The sequence below is a fragment of the Garra rufa genome, chromosome 20 (assembly GCF_049309525.1).
Source record: "Garra rufa chromosome 20, GarRuf1.0, whole genome shotgun sequence".
NCBI classification, from domain to species: Eukaryota; Metazoa; Chordata; class Actinopteri; order Cypriniformes; family Cyprinidae; genus Garra; species Garra rufa.
Window position 1 is genome coordinate 31,982,888 of NC_133380.1, and position 12,104 is coordinate 31,994,991.

A 12,104-nucleotide genomic window follows, 5' to 3' on the forward strand; every position below is an offset into this window, starting at 1 on the left:
GTAGTTCTCGCTAAATTTACCAGCAATTTACCACCACATTTTTGACGCCACATTTAAGGCCTAAAATCAGTTGAAAGTTAAACATTCACATCCAACCGACTCTTTTCTGGTAAATTTCTCCACCCTACATTTGAGGTAATGTCAGCCGGCTCTGCCTCCACCCGCTTCAAGCAGATAAACAGATGTGTTTCCACAGTATGAGGGAGGGGGCTTAGGGTGTATCAGCAGAATTTGGGGCAAAAGGATCTATAGCTCTATCCATTGGTGAAAGCTAAAGGGCCCTGAGAGGGAAATCTCAAACAGAGAGCTTGGTTCCCCTTTTTATACATTTGTACTTAAGGCTACGCAGTGAATCATGTTTTACTTGTGGTCCCTCAATTTATTAAGCATAATCATCTGCAGTGTTTCTTTGCTGGTTATTTATCCTGAAAACTTTTCATTTTTAATTGGAATTTGTGTTATCTAGCACTGGCTTCCACAAGCATTGAGGTTGCCAGATTTCAAGAGTTTAAATCCTATAAATTTTTTGTTTTCAGAAATTACATTTTTTGCCAAGTTGTTTACTTAATCTTCCAGTCCTGACAACCATGTCCACACCGTCTCTGTACATTACGGAAAAGGTGCTGATGAGCTAAAAACAGAGTTTAGTAATCTCTGTTGAGATATTCTGGTTAAAAAAGTCTAATACAGCCAGTCTGTTTTTAGGGGTTCAAACGTATAGCGCTGAAACCCTACTGTAATTGTTAGAATGGTCACAGATCAGCGATCTCCACGTAAAACTGATTGTGCAGACCAAACCGTAACTCGTAGATAACTTGGAGGTATGGTAGTACTCACATCATCTATAACGTCACCAAGGCTCACCAAAGTACGAAATTGCTCATAACTCCTACCGTCATTTTTTTGGAAAAACCTACTTTTGCGAACTAGTCCTAGGTTTTTCACCTGATTGGAACTAGTGTTGCACGATTAATCGAAGACGATTGTCATGCGCAGTTTGTCAGTAAAGCTGGTTGTGTAATCATTAGTAAATCTCCAGCACCTGCTTTTTGGATGTAGCAGCATGTACTACACAGAGCTGTAGTTCATAGACAAGCTACGCTATATTGTGTTCATTATCGCAGATGATTTAATCATGCGATAATGAAATCGAAAGAAATCGTTCTGTGAAATCGGCTTTTTGTAGTAAATGGCGGTACATCTGAAAGCATCGTGCAGCCCAAATTGGAACCAAACCAGTTCAGAAAGCTTCTCTGGAGAGTGAATATCAATAATTATAAAAAAAAATTGAACTTATGACTCACCGTCGCAAAGTGATGCCAAAACTAGGGGTGTCCCGATCCGATCACGTGATCGGAAATCGGGCCCGATCACGTGGTTTCGGACTCGATCGGAATCGGACGTTACCTCACGATCAGGACTCGGATATATGTAGTATGTATATATATTCCAGGGTTTTGCAAAATCGCTAGCCCGACGTCCCGGGGATATTGTATTTTCCAGTCGGGCTACCAAAATGTTTCACTGGCCTGCCCAACAGGCTATCGTAAAGTAGAGGGCTCCTACAAGTCCTTAAACTCTTCAAATTAGTTGTATCAAATTTAAGGCCATAAAAAGTTTTAAATATGTTAAATAGTATAAGAAAAGTCTCAATTATAATTTAGGAGGTCTTACATTTGGGGACGGAAAGACGAGAATCGCGATAGGGCTGGATTAAACTTCAAAAGGCAATGATGTCATTGAATAAATATGCGCACTGCACTTCTTTTTATGAATGTATCTGAAGGGAACCGACTGTCCTCAGAAACGTGTTGTTGGCATTTTCATTTCATGCCTGATAAAACAAGGTTAATGCTGCTTTGTGTACAGCCGTTACTAGGGAAACCGTAGTATTTCAGCGCTCCTAAAGCGCCCCCTCGTGACAGAGAATGAATTTTTATTTCCACATTTTTTTTCAGCTGTTTATGGTCAAATGATTGCAATTATCGACCTATGTTTTTATGCAGCAAACACATAGAGTTGTAAATGTGAAGGAAGTTAATGTGCCTTCTAAAATACTAAACAATTAAGACAGTAATATTTATGTTTTAAATAAATATAATAAATGACATACTCGATTTATAAATTGCCTTAAATTGATATTTAAAAATTCTGCAGATACACCAAATAGTGAAATAAGTTTCCTTCCTTGATATTTGTTTATATTTGTGTATTAAAAACATTTTTGATTAAGTTTAGACTCCTATCTGATTTTCTATATTTAAAAAAAAGAAGTCTTAATTTTCGGGCTACCAAAATCTGAAGAGTACTTGCCCGAAGGGCTACCAGAGATTTTGAAATTTTGCGAGCCCTGATATTCTCATTAATTTTTAACACATCTATAGTTATGCGGTGGCACAGACTCCACACAGAAACACAGCAAACACTGTGGCACTTTTACTTTTTTTATTTGTTTTTACATGCCTTCCGGGTATTTTAAGTTGAGGTGCTATTTGTTTTTATATTAGACTTTTGTTATATTTACTGTTGCACTAATGTCCAGAAGTGAAAAAAATTATGTAATTTATTACTTGATTGTTCAAGCTACCTCACAGAAGTGCTCTGTTTGTTAACAGAGTTGTTGAATGTTAAAATAAGGTGAATTAAATAAAAAAAAAAAAGAATAAAGAAGAGCGAAGAAACAGATCCAGGATGTTCCTTATTTTTTATGTATTATAGAAGTATCGGATCGGGACTCGGTATCGGCGGATACTCGAAATCAAATGACTCTGACTCAAGGACAAAAAAACCTGATCGGGACATCCCTAGCCAAAACATTTGAAAGGGACAGGGCCACTTTTAGTAAAATGCCTAGAACTCCTGAACTAAATGAAATATTGTTGCCAAACTCAGAACACTTATGTAACAGCTCAATCTGCCCTGTTGAAAAAAACAGCATATGCTGGTTAGGTAGGTTTTGATGCTGTTTTTAGCTGGTTTAAGCTGGTCCTAAGCTGGTTTATGATGGTCCTAAACTGGTTAATGCTGGTCCTTATCTGGTCATCCGCTGGTCCTAAACTGGACCAGCTTAGGACCAGAACATGACCAGCTAAGAAACAGCTTAAGACCAGCATAAACCAATTTAGGACCATCTTAAACCAGTTAAAACCAGCATCCCAGAATCTAAACCTACCTAACCAGCATATGCTGGGTGAGGTCGCAGGACAAAAATCATGGAGCCTGGCCACTTGATGGCACTATAAGAGGGGGAAAAAAACATAAAAATGGCTATAACTGCGCAACCATTTGTCCTATCAACATGAAAATCAGTGTGCACGGTCTTGGTCCAAAGTGCCACCAGTTTCTACAAGGACATTTGCGTATCTTAAAAAAACATGGCTGTCATTGGGCAACGAAGTTTGGGAACTTATTAGACAAGGTTAACGGAGGTCGATTGGAACGAAACTCTGTGGGCCTGTTCGACTCATGGGCAAAAAGGTCTGAGAGAAATTTTAACGAAATCGGCCACTGGAGGGCGATATTGCATTTTTCAGGGTCGTAAAGAATCATACGTCATGCGTTTTTTTTTTTTTTGCACATATGTGCGATATTCATATTATACGATGTGAACTCCTCATTCTGGCAACTTTGCCTTTAGAATCACCGCTGTCAATCAAATCTATTGTTAAATGATTGAGATGATGTAAAAAAAAAAATAAAAGATACTTCTGCGAACTAGTCCTAGGTTTTTCACTCAATCAGGAACACTGCAGTACAGTTCTCTGGACTCTCTAGGCCAATAATTATCCAAAAAATGTTTAAACTTCCCTTTGGGAAGCTATAATGGGAAACATGTCCAGATTTACCCCAAATCCTATAAAGCCTAAAGGAAAACTCAAAACTTCACAAAACCTTCTGAACAAATGTGTCAGGTGATTTTAAAAAGATGATTCTAGCTGGTGCTATAACAGTCATAACTGTTAAAATAACATAATATTTCTATGGTAAATTACCTGGATTTGCCAAAAATGCTGTTTTAAATCATTGATTTAAGTGGTTATAAGTTTGTTAAATAGTGTCTTTTTTCATATCTGCTGCTTACAGCTATTAGTTTTTTTGTTTTTATTGTTTCAGGCAGTTGTTTCAGCTGTTTGCTTGTTACTGTAATATTCTCATGATTTGTGCTTATGTTGAAGTACAATAATTTGTTGAGATGTAAAAAATATATATATGACTGTAACCATTATTAATAAATATAATTATTATTTATTTATTAAGTTGGTGGTTTAAAATTGGACTGGCTTTGGACAGTCTTTTGATAATCAAGGAATGAATCAAGAAAGAGTTCTCAAAGCATTTTTGAGACCAATATGTTAAATTCCTTTTGATTCTTCCACAAGAATTAAATTGAGGTACTCCCTGGTGGGCGAAATGGATGGAAAAAGGGATGCAGATAATAAAATAGTGGATAAAAAAATAAAAAATAAGGGTGGGGGCTGAGTACCCTACAGAAACTAGAGAAGAGCCAGGTCATTTGAGAGATTTATAGTGTGGTGCTCCTTAAAAACGCATACATCCTGTAATTAACCCTCCGATGGCCCCTAGCATTACCTTTACTCTCACTCAGACCCTCCCCCCGTGAGGAAGAGCTCCCTGGTGCTAATGAGAGATCAGGAACAGCAGAGGAAGGCAAGACGGGAAGAAGAGAGAAAGAATGAGCAATTTAACGCTGCCCGTTGCTCAGCTACCAGCGGTGTTTTTCTGGCTCTGTGTGATTAAATGGCGTGACCTTTTTGGCACATGAGGCTTCTGTCATCATTAAGATCCTTCAGGCGTTCACACGTTTGTGAGAACTATTGCTTTAATTGCAACTAAAAATCTGATTTTGCATTACATTTTTTTTCAATGTGTTAAGTTATGAATTGTCATGAAACTAACAATTCTGGTCTTTAGGAACACCAGATGTAGCTTGCCGAATATTACCTACTTATATTATGTGAAATAATGCATTATGCAGTGATAAATGTTCCAAAGTGTAGTACGCTGTATTGTTATCACTTGGCCGCATTTTTTTTTTTTTATCAACTCACCACTTTGCTTGTTTAACTCAGCAAGTTATCATTTTGGTTAGCCTGCATTTTATGGATACTATTTTGAAAATAATAAAAAGATTTATTTATATAGCACCTTTCATGCATAAAATGTGAAAAAATGGAAGAAAGCTGTCAAATTAATTATAATAATAATAATCATCATTTTATATAATTAAGTTCATATTTGTTACTATTATTATTATTATTATTATTGAATTATTTATAATAATATGTTGTATTTTATTATTATTATTATTATTATTGTATTATTTTTAATAAGATAATATATTAAAATATTATATTACATATATATTATATATATTACACCTTATACATTTACATAACAATAATTACATGTTATTATTATTTGATCATTTATTATAATATATTGTATTTTGTTACTTTATCATTTATAATATAATATATAAAATTGTTCATTTAAATTGTGTGTGTGTGTGTATATATATATATATATATATATATATATATATATATATATATATATGTGTGTGTGTGTAATATGTTTGTTTATAGTATATTGTATTTTATTATTTTATCATTTATAATTAAATTAAATTTACGTTTTATTATTATATGTTGAGTTTTATTATTCATAATATATAAAATCATGTATATATTATATAATTATATATATATTATAAAATATATATAAAATTAATTAAGAATTAATATTAAAGTCTTTTAATCATTTATCATTAATAACTTAATATTACCAATTGAAATATTATGAAAAGCTTTAATACAAATAGATATAAAAACATTTATATATAATTTTAAACATTTATAATAATTGAATTGTAATTATTTAAATGTAATACTAAATGTATTTTAATACTATAAAATTTAATTATATGTTTTTAATTATATTACAATTTATACACTTACATTATAATAATTACTATTTTTAATACTACTCTTTTAATACTATTAAATGTTATATATATATATATATATATATATATATAATTATATTTTATACATTAACATTTATTTTTTATTATAATATTTATTATAATATATTGTATTTTATTATTTTATATAAATAAATAAATATAAAAAGTTTAAACATTAATAATAATTTAATTGTAATTCTTAAAATGTAACACTTCTTTAAACAATGTAATAATAAAAAACTGAAAGGAAAGATCATTAGTGTTGCATTTTGGTATATACTATTCTGCACAATGTACTTTGTATACTGCGTATACTGGCAAATTTAGCATTTATCATAGTAGTAAGTGTATTATGGTAGCATTATGTACCAAACATGGCCTTGTTATTAGCTGTATTGTGCAAAATCTGCATGCCTCAACCTATTTTTACACCTTAATTTACCTGTCAAGAACTACATCTTCTAATGAAATGATTACACTTTATTTTTACTGTACTGTTTTGTGTGTAGTGAGGTGTTTCAAGTACTCGCCAGCTAACAGTTCTGTTTAGCCATGACATTTTAGCCAGGACCTCAAGAGTAAGGATGGCATTGTTTCATGTACTGCTGTTTTAACCTTTTTTTTTTTTCTTTTCTTTTTTTTTTTCATATTTAGCTCTATGAACTGGACAGTGACCCAAAGAGGAAGGAGTTCCTGGACGATCTGTTCAGCTTCATGCAGAAGAGAGGTACGTGTAAAAAAAATCACTCTTTCACAAATCAAAAACATCTCCATATGTCATCTTATAAAGACATTTCCAAACTCTACCCCTAACGCTCTCACATCAACACCCAGCTCATCTTTCACATCTCCACGGTGCTGTTTACGTGTATTTATATCGAAGCGCTGCAGTTTACTCTTTCTATATCATGCTGAAGCAGGGCTGTGGCTCCCACATTCACATGTGTGTTTATAAAAACGTGGGAGTGCGAACACATGTTCATGTCATGATCCGGCCTTGAAACTGTCGAAGCATGTGTTCCTGTTAAACCTGCTGCACTGGCTGTGGAAAATGTTCTCTCACACCTGTTAAACCCTCTCCAGATGAATAAATTAATGACCTGGGAGAGCAATTTTATTAGCTAGGTTTATTTATAGCACATGTGCACGACAATCCGCAGCCTAGGGAAAAGACAGAAACTCTAAAACTAAATACAGTTCATTATTTTAAAAAATGACTAATTATTATACTATTCATTATTACTACTTATTTTGTTGTTTAGTTATAGCACAAATGCTTGTGTGTGACATGCATGCCGCTTAGGGAAGAGCAGAAACAAAGCAGTTTTTCTAATAAAGACTAAAATGACGGTTTGTTTCAGTTGTAGCAGCTAAGAAGCAGATATTTGTTTTCGTGCAGGGACCCCAGTGAACAGGATTCCCATCATGGCCAAGCAGGTGCTGGACCTCTACATGCTGTACCAGCTGGTGACAGAAAAGGGGGGGCTGGTGGAGGTCATAAATAAAAAGTTGTGGAGGGAGATCACGAAGGGCCTGAACTTGCCGACCTCCATCACCAGCGCTGCCTTCACTCTCAGAACACAGTACGTACTCACTGAGACCCTCACAGGAGAAATAATGTTCACTTGGACATGTACCACTACCAGTCAAAAGTTTTTGAGCAGTAACATTTTCAAGCCAATTCTCATCAAGCCTGTTTATTTGATCTAAAATTCTGAAATATTTTTACTATTTGAAACAACTTTTTTCTATTTGGGTCTATTTTAAAATTGAATTCATTCCTTTGATTTCAAAGCACAATTTTTTGCATCATTACTGCAGTCACACGATCCTTTAGAAATCATTGTAATATTCTGATCTGCTGCTCAAAAAACATTTTTTATTATTGTTGAAAACAAGGTTTCAGGTTTCTTTGATGAATAGAAATAGAAATCTTTTGTAACATTATAAATGTCCTTAAAGGAGTAGTTCACTTTCAGAACAAAAATTTACAGATAATATACTCACCCCCTTGTCATCCAAGATGTTCGTGTCTTTTATTCTTCAGTCATAAGGAAATTATTATTTCAGGATTTCTCTCCATATAATGGACTTCTATGGTGCCCCTGAGTTTGAACTTCCAAAATGCAGCTTCAAAGGGCTCTAAACGATCACAGCCGAGGAAAGAAGGGTCTTATCTAGCAAAACGATGGGTTAATTTCTTTCAACAAATTACAATTTATATACTTGTTAACTTCAAATGCTAGACAAGACGAGCGTTTGAGATTAAAAGGTATACAAGTTGTAAATGTTTTTAGAAAATAACCAATCGTTTCACTAGATAAGACACTATTTCCTCGGCTGGGGTCATTTAGAGCCCTTTGAAGCTGCATTCAAACTGCATTTTGGAAGTTCAATCTCGGAGGCACCATAGAAGTCCATTATTTTTATTATTTTCCTCAAAAAACACAACTGAAGAAAGAAAGACATGAACACCTTGGATGACAAGGGGGTGAGTACATTATCTGTACATTTTTGTTCTACTCCTTTAACATCACTTTTGATCAATTTAAAGCATCCTTGCTAAATAAAAATATTAATTTCTAAAATTTCTTTCCCCAAAAAATTTTACTGACTGTATTATACTAACTGTATAATGTTACAAATGCTTTTTATTTCAGATAAATGCTGATCTTTGGATCTTTCTATCAGGGTTCATACTTAAGCTACTTGAAGTGGATTGCATATCACAGATCATTTGAGTCAGATTGGGACTTTAGATTGCGTATCGTGAATCATTTGATTTAGATTGGAACTTTGGAGCAGGTTCACGAATCATTTGATTCAGATCGAAATTTCGTTGCTGGTTTGCGAATGATTTGAATCAATTCGGGACTTCAGAGCATGGATCGCAAATCATTTGTTTCAATTTAGAATTGTGGTTTCACAAATCTTTTTTTCTGATTTATTTTACAGTTATAAAAACAATACAAAGAAAAAAGATCAAATAAAAAATAAATGAACTGTGGTTTTCATTTGAAAGAGAAGACATTGTTTGATAAGTGAGATGATTAAAGTCTTTGAAAATTAAAAGTAGTGCTTGAAAAGTCATTGGAAGTCCTGGAATTTCATTTTACAGTCTCTCTACGAACCCCGTTCTATTCATCAAAGAATCCTTAAAAAATGTACTCAACTGTTTTAAATATTAATATTAATACTAATAAGTGTTTATTGAGCAGAAAATCAGCCTATTAGAATTATTTCTGAAGGATCATGTGACACTGAAGACTGGAATAATGACGCTGAAATGTAGCTTTGATCACAGGAATAAATTACATTTTAAAATATATTCAAATAGAAAGCAGTTATTTCAAATAGTAAGAATATCTCACAATATTACTGCTTTTGCTGTATTTTGGATCAAATAAATGCAGGCTTGGTAAACAGAAGAGAATCTTTAAAAAACGTTAAAAATCTTGCTGTTCAAAAACTTTTGACTGGTAGGCAACAGCAGAGAGTGGCGACTTCTTTAACCTGGTATGCTATCCTTTAAACAGCTCATGAAATGCATTTTAAAATCATTTTATAGTTCCCTGAGGTGCACTTACCTCAGTATCATCAAAAAGTTTACATTTTCTACCCTGAATTTAGCCTCTAAATTGAATGCTCTGTTGGAAGGTGCTTGTGGAACACTCATAAACTTTTACTGTGTTTTTACCACCAGCCGCCAAGATGACCTTATAGTGAAAAGTGTTGATTATAGCACTATATTTAGAAGTTGCATCAAAAATTGCAGCGCTGTGCTGCACTGCAGCCAAACAGTTATTTCTACTGAGCAATGATCTCCTTATTGCAAAGCAATTTCAGCAATCTCTCAAATACGTTCATATCTAACTGTTAGACCAGATCAGATACAGAATCGGGTCATTGATAAACTCGTGCTTATCTCGAATTAACTTCTCCAGCAATTTGATTGCTCTCTGTGCATAAAATAATCACAAAATAAATAACAGATGGTTTTCACGCCACTAACAGGAACAGTGTGATGTTGATGGTTTAGTCACTGGCTTGATTGACTAATGCATATACAGCATTTTCATGAATCCTTACATTTTGCAGTTCCATATTTTTGAAAATATAGTATATTTTTACATTACATTTCTCAAATTTAGTTTAGTTAGCAAATTTATTTCCACCAAAAAAAAAGGTCTTTCTTTGCCTGAGTTGTTCAGAAAACTCCTCCTTGATTATCCTTAATATCCTGGCGTTTTCGAAAGGTTGAAAAGAATAAATTCATATTTAAAACTGAGGAGTTGCATTATGTTTTTCCTGTTAAATAACCTCTCATGTGTGAACATTTTGATTCTCCATTTCTTGACGCCTTAAATGTCGCTCCCCTTTACAGATATATGAAGTATCTGTATCCTTACGAATGTGAGAAGAGGGGTCTCAGCAATCCCAATGAGCTGCAGGCAGCCATCGACAGTAACCGCAGAGAAGGACGCAGGCAGGGATTCGGCAGCTCGCTCTTCACCTACTCGCCCAACGGGACACCCACGATGCTCTCCTCTCCCAAACTCTCCATGCCACCAATGGGCATCGCCCTGCCCAGCAACGGAGCTTCTGTGTCATCCTTACAGAAAATTAAGAAAGGTAAAACAGAGAGAATTAATGCATGTGGGTCATTCCATGTCAAATCAAGCAAATTTTTGATTTTGCTAATATTTTTTCTAAAGAAAGATAAACATGTATAGTGATGAAAGCCAAAATATTAAATGTCATGGATGAATATTTACTGAGTAATCCACTATTTTGTAGAGGGGGGTCAAAATGGCGATTTTCACATGAGATTAAGAGCCGGTAAAAATGACTTCAGAAAGATGGCAGCATAATAATGTAATTTTTACACAGAGACTGGTAGGTCTGTTAGTAAAATCTGTTGACTTTAGTTATCTTTGTTGCATTATGTGCCAATGGTGACTATTCAAATATGAGAAAATGGCACTTTTCAAGTTTTCTCTCCAAAGTTTGCATGCCTGTAACTCAAAAAGTATTAAAGATATTTTAATGCCCTTTTAGATTTAGGGGTTTCACAAGCATTTATTTTGGTATCTTTATTTTTAAGTCCTTATATAGTTTGGTTCCAGAGATATTAGAGTTTCAATATGGCTCCAGGAGTAAATCGCTAAATTGTGCGTAGTTTCATTGGTCAAAAATGTGGTGTAAAAATAGTTTCAACATTATTTGTTCTTCAGACACTCCTCTTTAAAAGAAAAGAAGTATCATATATTTGCAAAGTGACTCACATTTGGTTTTTGACCACTGAAAATGTGTACAATTTAATGATTTACTCCTGGAGCCATATTGAAATTCCAATATCTCTGGAACTGAAGCATACAGGGCCTTAAAAATAAAGATGCCAAAAGCAAAGTTTGTTAGGACACAATATCTAGAAGATTTGTAGGTCTGGTAGTAAAATCTGTTGACTTTAGCAGTGTTTGTTGCATTATGTGCCAATGGTGCCCATTCAAAAATGGGGAAACAGCACTTTTTATGTTTTTTTTTTTTTCTCCAAAGTTTGCATGCCTGTAACTCAAGAAGTATTAAAGATATCTTAATGCCCTTTTAGATTTTGGGTTTTCGCAAACTTGTCTTTTGGTATCTTCATTTTTAAGGCCATATAGGATTTGGTTCCAGATATATTGAAATTTCAATATGGCTGCAAGAGTAAATGAGTACATTGTGAAATGAGTAAATCCATCCATGACATTGAATATATTGGCTTTTTATTATACATGTCTGTCTGTCTGTCTTCAGAAAAATATTAGCAAAATCAAAAACTTGAGTCGGGGACCTTTGGTTGAGTTGACGCGGAATTACCCAATTAATATTGCATCCTAAAATGCTCATAATCAGATTACAGTTACTTTTTTATGTTTGCATGATTACACAAAGGCAGGAAGTTTCTTTCTAAAAATATCCTACTGTGTGTCGTACTGTTAAGCTTTGACTATATTCTCAATATAGAATAGCTGTAAAGTGCAAGTAAATACATCTGTGATCCATACTTCTGAGTTCGAGGACAAAAAGCAGCTCTCAGTCACTACTGATGTAAAGCTCTTCATCATATGCTTTCATA

At 33.9% G+C, this 12,104-nt stretch overlaps 1 protein-coding gene across 1 annotated transcript in view; it reads left to right on the top strand.

Moving 5' to 3' along the window:
• Positions 1-12,104, top strand: part of arid3a (AT-rich interactive domain 3A) — a 72,283-nt gene that overhangs the window by 49,638 nt on the left and 10,541 nt on the right. Inside the window, exons 4-6 of the mRNA XM_073826136.1 lie at positions 6,641-6,713; positions 7,386-7,569; positions 10,371-10,618. Of these exons, the coding sequence (XP_073682237.1) occupies positions 6,641-6,713; positions 7,386-7,569; positions 10,371-10,618 (505 nt within the window). The remainder of the gene's footprint in view (positions 1-6,640; positions 6,714-7,385; positions 7,570-10,370; positions 10,619-12,104) is intronic.